This window comes from Epinephelus moara, chromosome 11, assembly GCF_006386435.1.
Source record: "Epinephelus moara isolate mb chromosome 11, YSFRI_EMoa_1.0, whole genome shotgun sequence".
NCBI classification, from domain to species: domain Eukaryota; kingdom Metazoa; phylum Chordata; class Actinopteri; order Perciformes; family Serranidae; genus Epinephelus; species Epinephelus moara.
In genome coordinates this window covers 22,002,946-22,017,403 of record NC_065516.1, presented here as the reverse complement: position 1 = coordinate 22,017,403, position 14,458 = coordinate 22,002,946, and the positions used below count along the sequence as shown (strand labels likewise).

Sequence of the window (14,458 nt, the reverse complement as noted above, 5' to 3'; positions counted from 1 at the left end):
AACACCATAAAGAGAGAGAGAAAAACAACATATTTTCTCAAATACCCATAATAGCATTTGTCCACCCAGATAGATTCAGTTTCACGAGGCTGAGGTTTTTTATGTGTTTGAGATATTTTCCACCTCTTCAATACAGCAGAATTTTGTTTGTGGTGCTCAAAGCATCAAAAGGTGCTTTATCGTAATGGAAGCAGCTCACGGAGAGGTCTTCATTGTCCGCAGTAACTAGGACACTGATTCTGGAAGAGACGCATTGCAGTGATGCTTTTTCATTGAATTTTTTTGGATGATTTGAGCCATACTAACAAAATTCCTTTAATGTTCCGAAGTCTTGAAAGCAGGTATTTTTAAAGGTCCAGTGTGTGAGATTTAGGGCCATCTATATTGGCAGGAAGGGTATATAATATCCTCCTGAGACCTGAACTTTTGTTTGGTATGCATTTTTAATTTCTCCTAGCTGTCTGGGATCAGTAGGACCTGATAAGTATAAAAAGCGAAACATTGTCAATGATAATTAAGTCCTAATGGCGGGTGAAAGTCAATCTTTGTCGGACCCATGACCCACCCCTCCCGCCCGCCCCACTCGGACTTTCGCCACCTTAACTTTCATCCTCCTGCCACATTTCCCCCGATGCCACTGGGCACCGGTAAACTATAAAGGCAACCAGCCACGTATCATGCCGAAGTTAACGGATGCCTTTTTTCATTGGTTTCTGACGCCGCAAGTCACTGCCCAAGCGCCGGATTTCCACGACTTCCGAGTGAGACTGGGCTTAATATTCATAACTATGTTTCCATTAGTTTATAATCACCTAAACATGACAACCATTTATTTCTTTACCTTAGAATGAGCGTTTATATCTACATTCGGAGCGGGTCCTCTTCCATGGACTCCGCCATCTTGTTCTACAGTGGCCCAAAATGGACAAACCAAAAACTGGCTCTAGAGAGGGCCATAATTCTCCCTATGAACCTGGTACACGGGAGAAGTTTCGGTTCTGCAACCTCACCGCCAGATGTTACTAAATCCTACACACTGTGCCTTTTAATCTCAGCCAGTAAAACTGAAATAATGTCCATGACTATAGCGGGATTTATACTTGTGTAGCAGACCCTACACACGTGGCCTACACAGTTGTGAGCATTTTTACTTGTGTGGTGTTGTGTCTGTGTCACTCTGCAGTTACACCTCCAAAACACTAGTCAGCGGAGGAGGTTTCTGTGAAGTGCTATAAAGTTTAGTTGATTCAAAACACACATTAACACACATTAAACATGGCTTAATAGAGACAATTTCAAACACAAGTACACAAATCGGGTTAACCGACAAAACAACTGTCTTATACTAAACACGTTTTCCAAACAAATATAACATGCTAATGTTATTAGCACTAGCCTATCGCATTTTACATTGTATAAATTAGCCTAGCGGCTAGCAGACATTTCCTTTACTCATATGAAGCCAGGGACAACAGCAACATTTAACAAAGGTAATGTTACAAAATTCGGGTCTCTAACAACTCACAAGGTTCACTGACAAAACAACCATCTTATACTAAACATGTTTTCCAAACAAATACAACATGCTAATGTTATTAGCACAAGCCTATGGCATTTTACATTGTATACATTAGCCTAGTGACAAGCGGAGATTTCATCCACTCATATGAAGCCAGGATAAATCACACACATGACTTAAAATGCTATTTTTTCTGGAGTATTTATTATCTACAAAATTTAATGTTTCTTATTAGTGAAATTAAAGTAAATAAAAGCTTTTTTCCCACTGAGGGAAACAGAAGGTCTGTATCGCCACAACGCGTAGTTACATTTCTGGAGAGGTGCACTGGCTACAGCGTAGGGTTCACCGTAGGCCCTACGTCGATGCAGAGCGTACACCATAGCTATGGTGTCAATTCAACGCAGAAGTATAAATTCCGCATATATTCCACCATGGGTAGGTGGGTTGCTATGTTTATATGTGTTTTAGCTGAAATGACTCTTTAAAGAATGTGTCAGTATAGAAGAAGGGGTTAAAAATAGCACATTCATTATAAATAGGTATGAAAGTTTGTACATTTGCATGTGCTATGAAACACCAAGGATGTCATCACATCACAGAGTATGCTTGTAACTGTGTGTGTGTGTGTGTGTGTGTGTGTGTAAGAGAGAGAGACAGAGAGAGATTGCTTGTTTATGCATATGGGGATAGACTGTGCCAGGTGAGTGTACCATTTACCATCACGCCATTGAGTTCAGCAGGCATCTAATAACAAAGCATTTATGGCCCACTTACGCATGCATAGATATAACTGTCAGTAGGCAACAACAGTCTCCTCTCTGCCGTCTCCAGCTATTCCTGCCTCTCTTAAAACACACAGGCACCATCCGGATTGGACCCAAATACTCTAGAATTCTATCATCAGACTCGGGGATGAAATTAAAATCGCTCATTTTCTTTCTCCATACAAGGAGCAGATCAATTTCCGGAGACTGGGACGTGATATTTTCCTGCCATTGGGCTTTCTCGTCTTTGGCACAGCACCCTGACTGGCTGCCAGCGGGGGGCCCGGGCCTGACTGCACGCCTCGCCGGAGAACAGTTACTTCTGCCGCGGCGAGTTTATTTGCGCCTCGCTATGAGAATTGCCATCATTTACCCTTCCCCAACACCTCCCAAAAAGAAAAGAAATAGACAAGAGGGGAAGCGAGGCAAGACAGAGAGAGACGAAATTGATTCTTTTTGATACATGCTGCACGGGGGACATTAGGTACCCCTCGTTTGACCATCTATTCCGAGAAATGAAGCGAATACATTTTGCGTAAAGTAATGTATAGGCCTTTTTTTTGGAGGCCTTCTGCTGCTCATATCATGAATGAATTGCTCGCTGCAGCGTGCAGAGGTGACGCCGTGTATTATGCTGCTTTTAAGAGAAGCCAATAACAATTAATCATGCCGCTGTACAGGAATGATAACTCCCTTTAAATAAAGCAGTAACTCAGCGTGTGTTAAGCATGACGCAATTATGGACAACTTGATGAACCGGTGGCGCGTTAAACCCGGAGAGATGGTGGCCTCCTCCATTGCAGTGCTCAGAACAAACTAAAATAAAAGGTGGGCTGCAGCAAATTTGGGATCCAATTTAAAAGACTGTACTAGTAGACTCTTTGTTTGTTCTGCAGGACGTGAGGATGTGCATGGCACCATATTGCGTAAGCAGTCCAACGTGAGGTCACCACATTTGATCATGCGAGGACGCTATAACAGACTAATATCATGTGTTACACCATCATTTATAGGCTGCTTGTTTTCTTTGTTTTATTAATATACATGAAGCATTTATATAATTAGATACTAATAATGGAGCATCCCTATTTTTCTCTCTTTATGAAAATTAGGATTAAAACTCATTTTAGGGTCACAGTTTTGATCCTGGAAACCATAACCTGAGATATACTCTTTAACCGTATTAAATCTGCCCTGTTTGTTACTTGCATGCAGGGCTCAAAGCTTCTAAATGCAGTCTGGGTCCTTGTTTGCCTTGGCACCTACACTGGTCCTTGTTTGCGCACATTTTGGCCATCCGGCATGAGACCCCGCTGTTGCGTCACGGAGCCTGTCAAGGCCTAATTAAACCCATATTGAGAAAGAGCACAAATCCAACCCCCTTTCCCCACTCAGTTCATATACCGGCATGCACGCGCCCCTGCAGTGGATTTTGGTCGAAGGGAAGACTCCAAGAGTCGGACTGCGCGTTAATTTGTAACCACTCAAGCTACTTTAACAACAACAAGGAGAGTTTAAACAGACGGCACGATGGCTGGACTCAAGGTAAGGCTGCGTTCACTGTCTTCAACATTATTAATACTACACATGTTTATGTGTTTTGGAGCAGCAAGTTTCAGATTGGTGCAACTGAATGCAAGTTTGCTTAAACATGCAAACATGCTGTTACCCCGGATTGGTTAGAGAATAAAGGACATCTAGGAGTATCTGCATGTTGCGTTTAAAGTTAAACTGCGCATGGAGCCATCATTGACATCTGAAGTAGTGCGGCTGACTGAAGGGCGGAGGTGCCTGTGACCAATCAGAGTGCAGCATTCAGCAGCTGCCCAGATGTCTGATCCTCCAGAAGTTCACAGAGCAATAATATGTCAGTGGAAACCCTCATTCCAATAGAAAACATTGCATTAATGTATTTTTGCGATAATCTTTACCACTTAGGTCCAAACATAAAAGTCAAGTATTGGTTCCCTGTGTATTTTATTCATCTGGTTCAAAGCGTTAAAATCCGAATAAAGCATCATTTTCTTGACACTAGCTGATGCTAATGTCTGTAGAAGAAGGCGTTAGGATCAAATATTTAACATTAAATGACCTATTATGACTGACAGTTCATGCATTTTTAGTGTTGGCCTTTAAATCTTCTATCCGTCTTGCAGCTCTGACACGAATAAACGCCTTGGTTGATTAAAATCCATCTCTACATAACATTCCTTCATGAGCCACAAACTGGAGCCTCTCAACTGTTTTTACGCTCGCACCAGAGGCTCATGAACGCGCACATATGGAACCCATCCATGCCTGTGAATGTGCTTTTTGCAGACCAACAATGACTCAGCAACATTTCCTTATGTTGTGCCAAGTTTGAGGATTTTTGTGTGTGTATAGGGGAAGACAGTGCCGCTACAGAAGGATAGTGGAGTAATAATCCTATCATAATTGAAATATTGATCAAAAAAGTACTGTGGAGGATGTTAGTGTAATTAGTCTGTCTCTGTAACACAATAACAAAAATAATGGATGACTGCAAGGGGGGAAATTTGGCATAACTGCAGTTTGTTTTATCATAGATCTAATGTGAATCAATATGACAACAATTAACAAAAAGACAAGCCTTAATGACAAGCCTTCAAATTTAATTATAACCAGCATGAACACATTTATCCTGCATTACAATGAAGCCGCATGGTGTTTACATGAGATTTTTTTTTATTTTTCACTTTAACTTACTCGAGTGTCGAATGTTTTGTCTGGCTCTCGCAGTACATGAGCGGGTTTGGGAATGAGTTCTCCTCCGAAGACCCTCGCTGTCCCGGATCTTTACCCGAAGGACAGGTAACCAACACACCCACAGAAATACACATTGTGACAGTCATTCATTTGAATATTTATCCACTAATTTTGCTGTTTTTTGCTGAAGTGGATTGCATGAATACTTAATGTGGCACCATGGGAGTTGGGAGGTGTGACTTGAGCATTTCACAGGGAAATATGAAAATCTGAGATGCATCGCTTGCCTTGCTTTTGCACATCTTCTGACTCGTTCATCATTATTTCACCAACTGCCTCTAAAAGAAGAAAATCAAACGCTAGATTCAGACAGACCTGTGCGAACTCACCACATACATGTGTTGTGTCTGACTGCACTGTGTTATGTCTCTACAGAACAACCCTCAGGTCTGTCCCTACGGCCTCTATGCTGAGCAGCTCTCCGGCTCTGCCTTCACCTGCCCACGGCCAGCCAATAAGAGGAGGTATCCATCTGTGTCTGACATTTAAATCAGCTCAGTCGCCACTATAAGACCAAATTGATCTTAGACATAAGAAACGACTTAACATTGTTTTTTGTCTTCCTCCAGCTGGTTCTACCGCATCTTGCCATCTGTCAAACATAAGCCCTTTGCTGCAGTGCCCTGTGGAAACCTGACAGAGAACTGGAATGACGTGGAGCCCGACCCCAACCAGGTATGTTAAGGAGTTCCTGCTCATTTTGTCTCTTCAAACAGAAATACTGTGAATCTTGTTGAAGCCCCTGAACATGTCTTTTAATTTCTTTGTAGAGAATGTTAAGTTGATGTCATGCTGCGTTAAAATTTGTGGACAGGGTACCATCTTGTGAGGTGCGCGATCTCTTGTGTACCTGTGCTGGCTACGTTGGGCAAGCAACTGTATTTAGATAAACTAATCAAGATAAACTAGGGCTGGGAAATATATCAGTATTATATTTATATCGTGATATGTCCCTAGACATTGTTTTAGATGTTGGATATCGTAATAACATTAGTGTTGTCCTTTCCTGATTTTAAAGGCTGCATTACAGTAATGTGATGTAATTTTCTGAGCTTACCGGACTGTTCTAGCTGTTCTATTTTTTGACTTTACCCACTCAGTCATTGTGTCCACATATTGGGTGAATATTTTGTGAACGCACCAATAGCTAACCCCACGGCATCGTCACAATATCGATATCAAGGTATTTGAACTGCAGGTTGCCTATCCCTGCTGTGCACAAAGTTGAAGTTTACAACAAAAAACAAAACAACATCCTTAATTTTTATGTATTTAAAGTTTACACAAGTAGTTTGAGATTATGGGAAAACAGGCTTATATGCTTTCTTACGACGAGGCAGATGGGAAGATTAACACTACTCTTATTTGTGCAGTAAATATAACAGTCTCACAGAAACACGTGAAATGGACATGACCTCTTAACAATGCATCACATGGTGTTGGGCACGAAATGTGTTAAGATTACATACTGGCAACACTAAAATAATGACAATGCAAAGCCTTCTACGAATGGTTGCAGTTTTGACGTGAAATGGTTGCAGCTTGGTTAGGTTGAGAAAACCTAAAAAAACTGTTAAGGTTCCGGTAAAATAATTTCGTATCGGAGAGAAGTGACATAAACCTTGAAAACTTTATCCAGCTGTGGCTCAGAGGTAGAACGGGTCGTCCACCAATCAGAGGATCAGCAGCTCTATCCCAGGCTCCTCCAGTCCGCATGTCGAAGTATCCTTGGGCAAGATACCAAACCCCAAAGTGCTCTCGATGGCTGTTCCATCGGTGTGTGAGAGGTTGTGAATAGTTACTGAGTAGCAGGTGGCACCATGTATGGTAGCCTCGGTGAAAAGCGCTTTGAGTGGTCGGAAGATTAGAAAGGGGCTATACAAGTGCAGTCCATTTACCATTTAAACTTAAGTATCTACATTACTACTTTGTGTTGTTAAGTGAATTCTGTGAAGCCATGTAACTATGTTGACTTTTGGTGTAACACAGGACACAAACAGCAGTCTCCAAGTTGAAAGTCCATGTTTGTATCCACCACCCCTCCCACTCATCCACCCTACACAGACTTCCTTGCTCTATATATCTAATTTGAATATCCACCACAACAAAAGATCCTCTTTGATTTTGCATGGGCAATGTTCGGTAACAAAATCCACCTGCCAGCTCCTCTAAGCTCACTGATTAACATATCTGGTTTGTTTAATCTTTAAATAAACCAAGATAGGTTAAGCAGTGACTAGCCGGCACTGGCTGCTGGCTGAAGCTTCATATTTACAGACATGAGGATGATCTTCTAATGTAGCTCTCTGCTAGAAAGTGAATAAACATATGAGGGACTTTTATACGTCTCTGAACCAATGACTTCATGTAATCCTCTGTATGTACTGATTAAGTAGATTCTGACTCTGAGGTTTCTCTCACAGCTGCGATGGCTGCCGTTCATCATCCCCAAGTCAACAGAGAAGAAAGTGGACTTTGTGGCTGTGAGTTGAACTTGTTTTTTTTCTCCATATTATCTGTTAATTAAAGGTCCTTAGTTCACTGATTGGGATTCTTGTCTGTTGCAGGGTCTGCATACTGTCTGTGGTGCCGGAGATGCCAAATCTCGCAACGGCATCGGCATCCATGTGTACACCTGCAACACCTCCATGGTTGACAGGTGAGTGTAACGAACGAATACGTGCACTTTCATATATAAAGGGCTTCAAAATCTGCGGTAATGCTTTCAAGTTCATTTCCAAACTCTCTTTTTTTTTTGTTCCAGATGCTTCAACAACTCAGACGGAGACTTTCTGATTGGTGAGGAAAAGGACTGTTGATGTTTTCACTGTCATCGTTCAGGAGAACAATGATAGCTCAATCCTCGGCCCTTCTTCTCCCTCCAATGTTCTTTTCTTTGTTTGTCTCCCCAGTCCCTCAGCAGGGTGAGATCTTGATCACCACAGAGTTTGGGAAGATAATGGTGGAGCCGAACGAGATCTGTGTTATCCAGGTGAAGTCTATGTTTTTCATCTCCCTCCAGTTCTCACATAGAAATCTACCACTGTGTCTGCCCCCCTTCCCCACTTCTCCGCACCCCACTTACCATATTTAGAAAGACATGGTTTGGTGCTTTTCAAAAATGACCTTAAAGATAAATAACAGTGGAGAGCGGTTTGAGGTACAGAAAGCCTGACCACCGGGAGCTGCAATTGCAGCATGTGCGTTTTCCCGAACACATTAGTGTATGAACCCATAAGTCCCCTCAGCATCTGTACATCTCACATGTGATTTATAACGGCACAAATATCCCCTCACCACCAGTTCTTATGTGTTTTATCCAGCAAGGGATGCGCTTCAGTGTGGATGTGTCTGGACCAACCAGAGGCTATATACTGGAGGTGTATGGAGCCCATTTTGAACTCCCTGACCTGGGACCTATAGGTGTGTGTTTGTGTGATGTTTGTGAGTGTAGTGCATGTTTATCCTTTCCTGAAAGCTGCACAACAACCTCTTTATGTATTTTTCTTGCTGGTATAGTCATCTGAAATGGATTTCACTTTCTCCCCAACAATAACATTCCCATCAGCCTCAGCTGTACTTTGTGTTTGGAGCTAATTAGCAAATGGTAGCATGCAAACACTCTAAACTACAATGGTAAACATTAACATTTTGTTAGCACTGTGATTATGTTAGCATGGTGACGTTAGCATTTAGCTCAAGGTATCACCAAAGTACAGCCCAGTAACTGTTTATGAAGATGGACAACGCATCTCCACTTCCTCTCACTGTACAAAAATGAAGCCAAAATAGAGTGGTGCAGGAAGGAGTCCCAAAACCCAGACATTATTTAGCATTTTAGCACTCTTCTTTCCCTCATCTCGAAGTCAGTATTCTTTGGTTTTTAGTTGGATGCCTGAAATAAGGTCTGTGGTCAACTCAAGTTTAAGATAATTTCACATTTTGTTCTACGACATAAAATACGTCAGTAAATACTTGCGTTCTGATTGGGCCCAAAATATCAGACCTGACCCAACATGATGCACGATGATGACGTTTGGTTGCAGCGTATGGACATCAGTGGATGTATGCCGTAGCCTGAGATTCAGTAGGCTTCGTCATCGTACAGTCTGCGTACATCAAACCTGATGTCGTACCCAAGTTTATTAGATCCATGTCGCACAGTGTAGCCTGCACTAAATTTATACACTTGTCAGAATCTTGCAGTCTGTAGGAGGTTTAAGACAACCAGATGCAGATTAAGGCAGAGCAGGGCAGATCTTGTCGGTGAAGATTCTCAGTCATCCAGGTCAAGATAATCTTAAGTGCTATCGTAGGCAACTGGACTCGCTTGAGTTTCTTCAAAAACGTCTTCAACAAACTCAAGCGAGTCCAGTTGCCTACGATATAGCGCTTATGAGTAGGGCAGATCGCGCCTTCGCCATTCTAGGAATCACATATGCGCATCCTGGATACAGCTGCCACCATCTTGCGCTGCTGAGGTCCTTTGAAGCCAGAGTCTGTGCAGTAGCGATCTCTGCAGTATCAAGTTGCCCATTCACCTGTCTGACCAATCATGAGCAGCGCCATGATTACGACTGGCACACACAGATGTCAAAAATAATGTCAACCCACCATTTTTAGCACCAAATACCTGATTAAAACTAATCTCATAATAAAAAATGAACACTTGAACATACTGTCCACTAACATGGACGGGTTTATGACCTGAACTGACGCCAGCCACCAGGGGGCAATTGCAACATTTTGGCTTCACTTTTGGGGCTCTGTCATTTCCTCCATCTTTATTATACAGTCTGTGGTACAGCCTCACACAGATGTTAGTGTGACTGTAGTATTATTTATAGAGATTTTTATTTTTGTGTGTGTGCCTATGTCTGATTATGCATGTGTGTTTTGCAGGAGCCAATGGTCTGGCCAACCCAAGAGATTTCCAGGTTCCAGTCGCTTGGTACGAGGATCGCCAAGTAGCCACAGGTTACACTGTCATCAACAAGTACCAAGGAAAGCTCTTCGCCTGCCAACAGGTGTTTTTTTTTTATGTGACATCTCAGTTGGTGTGTGTCAGTACGCCCACATGTACACAGACACTATATGGCACACTTGCCCTATTACCCTGTTTAGGTTTGTGCTCGCTTCAGTAAACACCATCGAACCGCGACAATGACTAACAGGAAACCGTCCAAGTGAAGCATATGATCCATTAGCTGCTCCTGCCGATTGAATTGCCATCCCTGATGATTTAATATCGAAGTGTTAGCTGTTACCCATTCAGCAGGTTTCCGCCTCGGCTCCCTTATGAGCCTTAATCACTCATAATTAGTTAAGGCATTCTGGAGTTACAGACAGTGTACCTGTGAAGCTTCGCTTTGTAGGAAAAACCTTTCCCAAGTTAAGCATTAATTTCACCATATTTCACTCGGGGAATGATCCCGCCCCTCCCGAAATGTCCTGTTGGGCGCATAATTGGATCGACACATAATGTCTGACAGGAGGTTTTTTTTTTCTACAGAGACAGGGAGGAGGTGGGAGGAGAGGTTTGTCATGGGCGGGGGTTGGGTAGGTCGTAACCGTGGAAACCATGTCAAACCACACTGTTATTATTCATTGTATGAAGTACACAAGGGCAAGATACTGTCTTTTTTATAGCGAAAAACATGTTTCCATCTCCCTCGCTGCCTCCACTTGAGTATCCGCCCCCTGTTACATGCTCGGTGTCAGAGGTGGAGGCTGCTGGCTGCACCTGACACTCTTTTCCTGGTGTCCACCCTTCCCCGAGCCAGGAGGGTGAGGCTACAGGGGTAGGAAAATAAGGTGGGGGACGCGGGCCTCATCTCAGGGAAGATGCTGCTGCTCCCGTCTGGTCCTGCTGTTTTGTTCCCCCGCAGAGTGCTGAAATTGCTCAAATTAACTTATTATTTGCTTGACTGGGCCAATATGTTTGTGTTTTGTGTGCATGTGTGTGCAAGTGCTTGCTCTCCTCCATTTTTCCCTCAATTTTAATCGAATGTAGTGGAGTTACCGCAGATGAATGTCCAAGAGATTACCTGCACTGGGTTTCCCAAAGGCCTCTTTGTATGGTAACTACTGTAGATCATGTGTGGTTAAGGTTTTTCTTGGTGTTTATTAGTCATATAATGTGAATGAATTTACTTGCGCATGTGACTGTGTATGCATATGTGTTTTATTGTTTGTGTGCGCTCGCTGCTCACGGGTGCAAGTGTGTGTGAGCGTGTGTGCGAGGAGCACGGAGGTCACTCAGGAGGCAGCCTGAGTTGTAATGAACTATATTGATTTTAGAGCTGCTGTTGAATGTCTTTTTTCACAGTGGCATTATCAGAACAGAGAAACTATATGAAATTGCTGTGGTTTTAACAATCAAGATAAAGAAATATCTCTGCACCCACTGTTACTGCCGCTCCCTCCTCCCATAACTGCGCCCGCCACGAGCATCAAAATGCTCAAAGTTTGGGAAAGTTTGATTGTGAAGCCAATTACCCCATAATACCTGGAGCCTCATATCACAAAGAACAGGGGGAATGAAAGAGAAGAAAGAATGAAAGAAGCACACCCTCTTTCACAATCAACCCTTTTCATTACGACCAGTTTTTTTTTCTCTTTATGTCAAGAAGTACTCTCTCTGGGAATTTAAGATTACAAAGACATTATTCATTATTCCTTTTTCCCTGTGAAAAGCTCAATTTAAAGTCTATTGTGTTTGTTGCTTGGGCAGACTCGTCTTATTTGTTTGGCTCTGTGCTCTGCTTGTAGGATTTTTCTCCATTCAATGTGGTAGCTTGGCACGGGAACTACACACCTTACAAATATAACCTGGAGAACTTCATGGTTATCAATGCTGTGGCCTTCGACCACGCGGTGAGAGACACTCCAAAATACTGCATTCCTTTTGATATACATACGAGAAATGAACTGCCTTTGACGTTAATTGCACTCATTCATCTTCCTTTAGGATCCATCTATCTTCACTGTGCTGACAGCCAAATCCACGCGACCAGGTGTGGCCATTGCCGACTTTGTCATCTTCCCCCCGCGGTGGGGTGTGGCCGGCCACACCTTCCGTCCACCGTACTATCACCGTAAGTCCACGATAACGCACATTCTTTTGTTCAACTCTAAAGTGGTTTGTTCTCATTTTGCAGAGGAAGGAGAGGAAGACTTAAAAAAAAAAGCAGAGAGAATGAATTTTGACAACTAGGTTGCTGAGATGGAGCTGAAATTGAATCCTAATTTGAATGGAAATGTCAAATTCTGTCTAGTGAGACTCATTTTAGTCCATCATGAAATGAAACAAGCCAGCCAGAAGCTAACATGTCCATTTACCCAACCAGTTTCAAGACAGCAGGTGATAACAATCCACCTGCTTTATGACTCTTTTCAGCTGAAGCATCCACAGCGCCTTTTGTCTGCTTTCACTGCGGCTCTGTAAGGCCATCTGGTGGAGATCAGTGTTACAGCCTCCCTGTTACACAGCAGCACAGTGTTGTGTTACAGCTCCTCCTGCTTGTCTCTTTAGGTAACTGCATGAGTGAGTTCATGGGTCTGATCAAAGGCCACTATGAGGCCAAAGAGGAGGGTTTCCAGCCGGGCGGGGGCAGCCTCCACAGCATTATGACCCCACACGGGCCGGACGCTGATTGCTTTGAGAAGAACACCACCGCTAAGCTTGAACCTGAGAGGGTGGCCGAGGGAACCATGGTAAAGAAAACTAAAAACTTTCAAGGTCAACTTTTGAAACAGGTTGAATGTGACCACTGATAATATCTGTCATGTATTTCTCTCACTCAGGCTTTCATGTTTGAGTCGTCCTTCAGTATGGCCGTCACCAAGTGGGGTCTACAGACATGCCAGAGACTCGACAAGAGCTACTACCACTGCTGGGAACCTCTCCGCAGCCACTTTAATCCCAAATGGAAGCCCAGCAAACAGTAGAGCAACAATGTGACTCAGAAGAAATTTCAACCAAATATAGTTGTTATACACAAAAAATGTAATTTCACTTCATTTAATATCACTACAAGCAATTTAATGCTCGAGGAACTTGGCTTCCTTTGTGTTGTTTGATTATGTCTGTTGCTGGCATTACAGAAAGAATAAAGTCATTTATTTTATGCAGACAACTAAGATTGGAATTGCACAATAAAAACAAAGATGACAAAGATTTGCTGGTCGTCGTGTTAGAAATAAAAAACACAGTGAGGCTGCATAAATTCAGTGTGTCTACAGGTCCTTAAAAAGTCTTAAATTGTCTTAGATTCAGATTCAGACCCTGTGGGTTTACTCCAGGTACTCCAGCTTCCTCCCACAGTCCAAAGACACGCAGGTTAATTGGTGACTCTAAATTGTCCGTAGGTGTGAATGTGAGTGAATGGTTGTCTGTCTATGTGTCAGCCCTGTGATAGTCTGGTGACCTGTCCAGGGTGTACCCCACGTCTCGCCCAGTGTCAGCTGGGATAGGCTCCAGCATCCTCACGACCCCTGACAGGATGAGCTGTTACGGAAAAGGAATGAATGTGTTTTTTGTGTCTATCTCCTGCTTTACTTTGAAAGTTTGGGGAGTAAAGGGGACACCACCTAAATGGTTCAATAAATATTTGCGAACATGAGCTTTGCTCTCTCAAAGCCAGAAACTAGAGAAGTAAGCCTCAAACTTGTGATGTCATTGGGTATAAAGTCTGGAACTGCTCCACAGACAATCAATGGGAGCCTGATCTTGTGGACCCACAGGTTGTTTTTTCTTTTATACCCAAGTGAGCTTTATTCTGTTGTAGTGGTCTCAGTTTTGAAACAGAAAATGTACCCATATAGACTAAATTTCATGACCTTGTGCTAACACTTCCAGGTAGACAATGGGTAATTGTTTTAAATTGCAGATATATGTGAAGTCGGCAAAGTTGTTAATTTCTGTTGTCACTTTCAGCTGTAATTGTAACATTTAAAGGTGTATAGTTAAACACGATGGTCCGACCTATCAGACGTTTCTGCTGTGCTTATTTCATGTATTGTGTTGCTAGCATCTTTGATAAACCAAATCTACAAGCACAGAAGCTCAGCAATGTACTGCCATGGATGGGGGCTGCAGCAAAACATGTTTTAGACACCTAAAAAACCTGTATCTGTTCAGGCGTACGCTATATTAAGTATATTTGCAATGCAGCAACTCCTGTGTTCTAAAATGCCTATTTTTTCCAATGGAGTCTGGTCATTTTGTTCATGAGCAATAAAATCAGCCTGTTAAGGAGTTTTGTTGTTAGCCTTGGTCAGTAAAGGAAATGGATGATAGTTATGCTTAAGGTAACAGTCAGGTCAGCAGAAAGCCTAAAAGAGGCATCGAGGTCAGGCTACTTGACCTTTGTTATGAATGCAC

At 42.7% G+C, this 14,458-nt stretch overlaps 1 protein-coding gene across 1 annotated transcript; it reads left to right on the top strand.

The window, feature by feature from the left end:
- Nucleotides 1–3,670: 3,670 nt before the first annotated feature.
- hgd (homogentisate 1,2-dioxygenase) lies at nucleotides 3,671–13,252 on the top strand. Its single transcript, XM_050056278.1, has 14 exons — nucleotides 3,671–3,831; nucleotides 5,047–5,118; nucleotides 5,449–5,537; nucleotides 5,643–5,748; nucleotides 7,497–7,556; nucleotides 7,641–7,732; nucleotides 7,838–7,872; nucleotides 7,986–8,065; nucleotides 8,397–8,496; nucleotides 9,976–10,100; nucleotides 11,845–11,949; nucleotides 12,044–12,170; nucleotides 12,608–12,789; nucleotides 12,880–13,252. Exons 1-14 carry the CDS (start codon nucleotides 3,817–3,819, stop codon nucleotides 13,021–13,023), a joined length of 1,332 nt encoding a protein of 443 aa, XP_049912235.1. The 5' UTR covers nucleotides 3,671–3,816; the 3' UTR covers nucleotides 13,024–13,252.
- The last annotated feature ends 1,206 nt before the right edge of the window (nucleotides 13,253–14,458 follow it).

Coding starts and splice junctions, on each gene's coding strand:
- hgd (XM_050056278.1), top strand. Junction 5,538..5,642: donor CGGCCAGCCAATAAGAGGAG/GTATCCATCTGT, acceptor GTCTTCCTCCAG/CTGGTTCTACCGCATCTTGC. Junction 12,790..12,879: donor GGGTGGCCGAGGGAACCATG/GTAAAGAAAACT, acceptor TCTCTCACTCAG/GCTTTCATGTTTGAGTCGTC.